This window comes from Ambystoma mexicanum, chromosome 13 (genome assembly GCF_040938575.1).
Source record: "Ambystoma mexicanum isolate Mex_15411 chromosome 13, UKY_AmexF1_1, whole genome shotgun sequence".
In the NCBI taxonomy this organism is placed as follows: Eukaryota; Metazoa; Chordata; class Amphibia; order Caudata; family Ambystomatidae; genus Ambystoma; species Ambystoma mexicanum.
In genome coordinates, this window is record NC_090938.1 from 362207475 (window position 1) to 362209571 (window position 2097).

The 2097-nt window shown below is 43.3% G+C and overlaps 1 protein-coding gene across 1 annotated transcript; it reads left to right on the forward strand.

Moving 5' to 3' along the window:
* The first annotated feature begins 255 nt into the window (after positions 1-255).
* On the forward strand, positions 256-1221 carry LOC138520362 (olfactory receptor 11A1-like). Its single transcript, XM_069632775.1, has one exon. It carries the CDS (start codon positions 256-258, stop codon positions 1219-1221), a length of 966 nt encoding a protein of 321 aa, XP_069488876.1.
* The last annotated feature ends 876 nt before the right edge of the window (positions 1222-2097 follow it).

Consider the following 2097-nt stretch of genomic DNA (forward strand, 5'->3'; position numbering starts at 1 on the left):
TACTGGTAATCTCTCCCATAAACCAGAGTTTCTCATGTTCATTAAGAAAGACATGAATATGAGTCGAAATGAGTAAAACCGATACACCATTAAGATAAAGTGATTTATTTACAAAAATGTTTATTCTTTCTAAAACATGAGTTATGTTTTCTAAAGAAGTCTCAAGAAACCAGAACATAAAACATGACATAAATTGCACTTTGCCCTATATTGAGTTGGATCTGCACTTTAACTTGAACTCTCTGATTTACTAGGATGATGCATAAAATGAACGATGAATGTCAGAACAACACATCAAGAGTCCCGGAATTCCTTCTCCGGGGATTCCAGGTGCTTCCTGAGCTGAAGCCTTTCCTCTTCCTAGTGTTCTTAGTCATTTACATGGTCACCGTTCTTGGGAACATCCTGATTGGGGTTACAGTGTCACATGATAATCGCCTCCACTCACCTATGTACTTTTTCCTTGGACATTTGTCATTTCTGGAGATCTGGTACATGACCAGTACAGTCCCCACCATGCTGAGCGGCTTATTAAGCGACGGATGCACTGTTAGTCATGCTGCGTGTCTCACGCAGTTCTATTTCTTGGCCTTCTTTGCAACCACTGAGTGCCTACTTCTAACAGCGATGTCCTGTGATCGATACACAGCTATTTGTTACCCCTTACACTACTCCACTCTGATGGACGCGCCACGTTGCATTCAGCTGGTGTCAAGTGCGTGGGTAACTGGTTTTGTTATTGCCAGCATCACTAATTACTTAGTAGGCACCTTGGAGTTCTCCGATCACAATGAGATTGATCACTTTTTCTGTGACTTCGAACCGATTGTAAAGGCTGCTTGCTCAGACACATCCCTGGCTGAAACGACTACTTTTGTGTTCTCTTTCGTTGTGTCCTCAGTTCCATTCATGTTGATCATTGTCTCCTATGTGTACATCATCTCAGCCATCCTGAGGATACCTTCATCTACAGGGAGGCAGAGGGCCTTCTCCACCTGCAGCTCCCATCTCGCCGTGGTCATCATGTACTTTGGGACATTGATAGCTCTCTATGTGGCCCCATCAAAGGCACAGTCTGTGAATCTGAACAAAGCTCTGTCTCTGCTTTACACTGTAGCCACTCCACTATTCAATCCTATTATATATACTCTGAGAAATAAAGAAATCAGGCAGGCCTTCCAAAATCTAATCAGGAAGATGTTGACATCAAAAATTATATGACAATATCTGAGATTTGGTCAGTCATATTATTGACAATCAGGACAATGGTCATTACGCAGTTTGAGATTTGTTTTCTTTTAATAGACCTACTTTCAATTTAGAGAACTAGTGACAAAGCATTGATCAATTTGGAGTTACTAATTAGCATGTGTGTCTTCTTTGATGAAATATGAGAATAAGGATAAAATACATTGTTAACCCTCGGATACATCCTGTTGTAGTAAGCTACATCCAATGAAAATAAAGTTTGAGTTTCTAATAAATATGGGGTTTGGTAACACACACTGAGCATTGCTTGGTATTTACCATCAATTAGAAAAAAAGACATGCATAGAAAAGTGAACACACACAGTTGTTCTGGAACAGCCTCCCTGCCACTCTAAAACTTGAGGAGAACCATCTCTGGTTCTGGAAGCACCTCAAGACCTTCCTCTTTTCTTCTGCCTTTGCTCCCCTTCTCCCCTCCTGATCTGTTCTCTCTTGGCACTGTGCACCTGGCCATCCTATGCCCTTCGGACCCAGGTACCTGCTCACCCTGCCACCCTCCCGCACTGCCTCCGGGCCACCCCTTGCACTGGGGTCTGTATCTGTACCCATACAGCCCCCCCTTTTTCTTCCTGCACTTATCAGACCTACCCTGTCTGCTGCCTTAAACCTAGCACTTTGAAATTGCTGGCTGCATTACCACTATTAGTTGCCTTTATTATTTATTTATTGTTATTTATCTGCTTCTCCTCTGCTTCGCACTTTCCACTTCTCCCTCCTTCCATGCACTTTTCCCCTCCCCCTCTCCCATGCACTTGCGCATTCTCAATGTCACTGGGCCTAGTAAGATCGCTGTTTTGTTCTCCCCTGTTCCCCTCCCTTGCCTTGTCG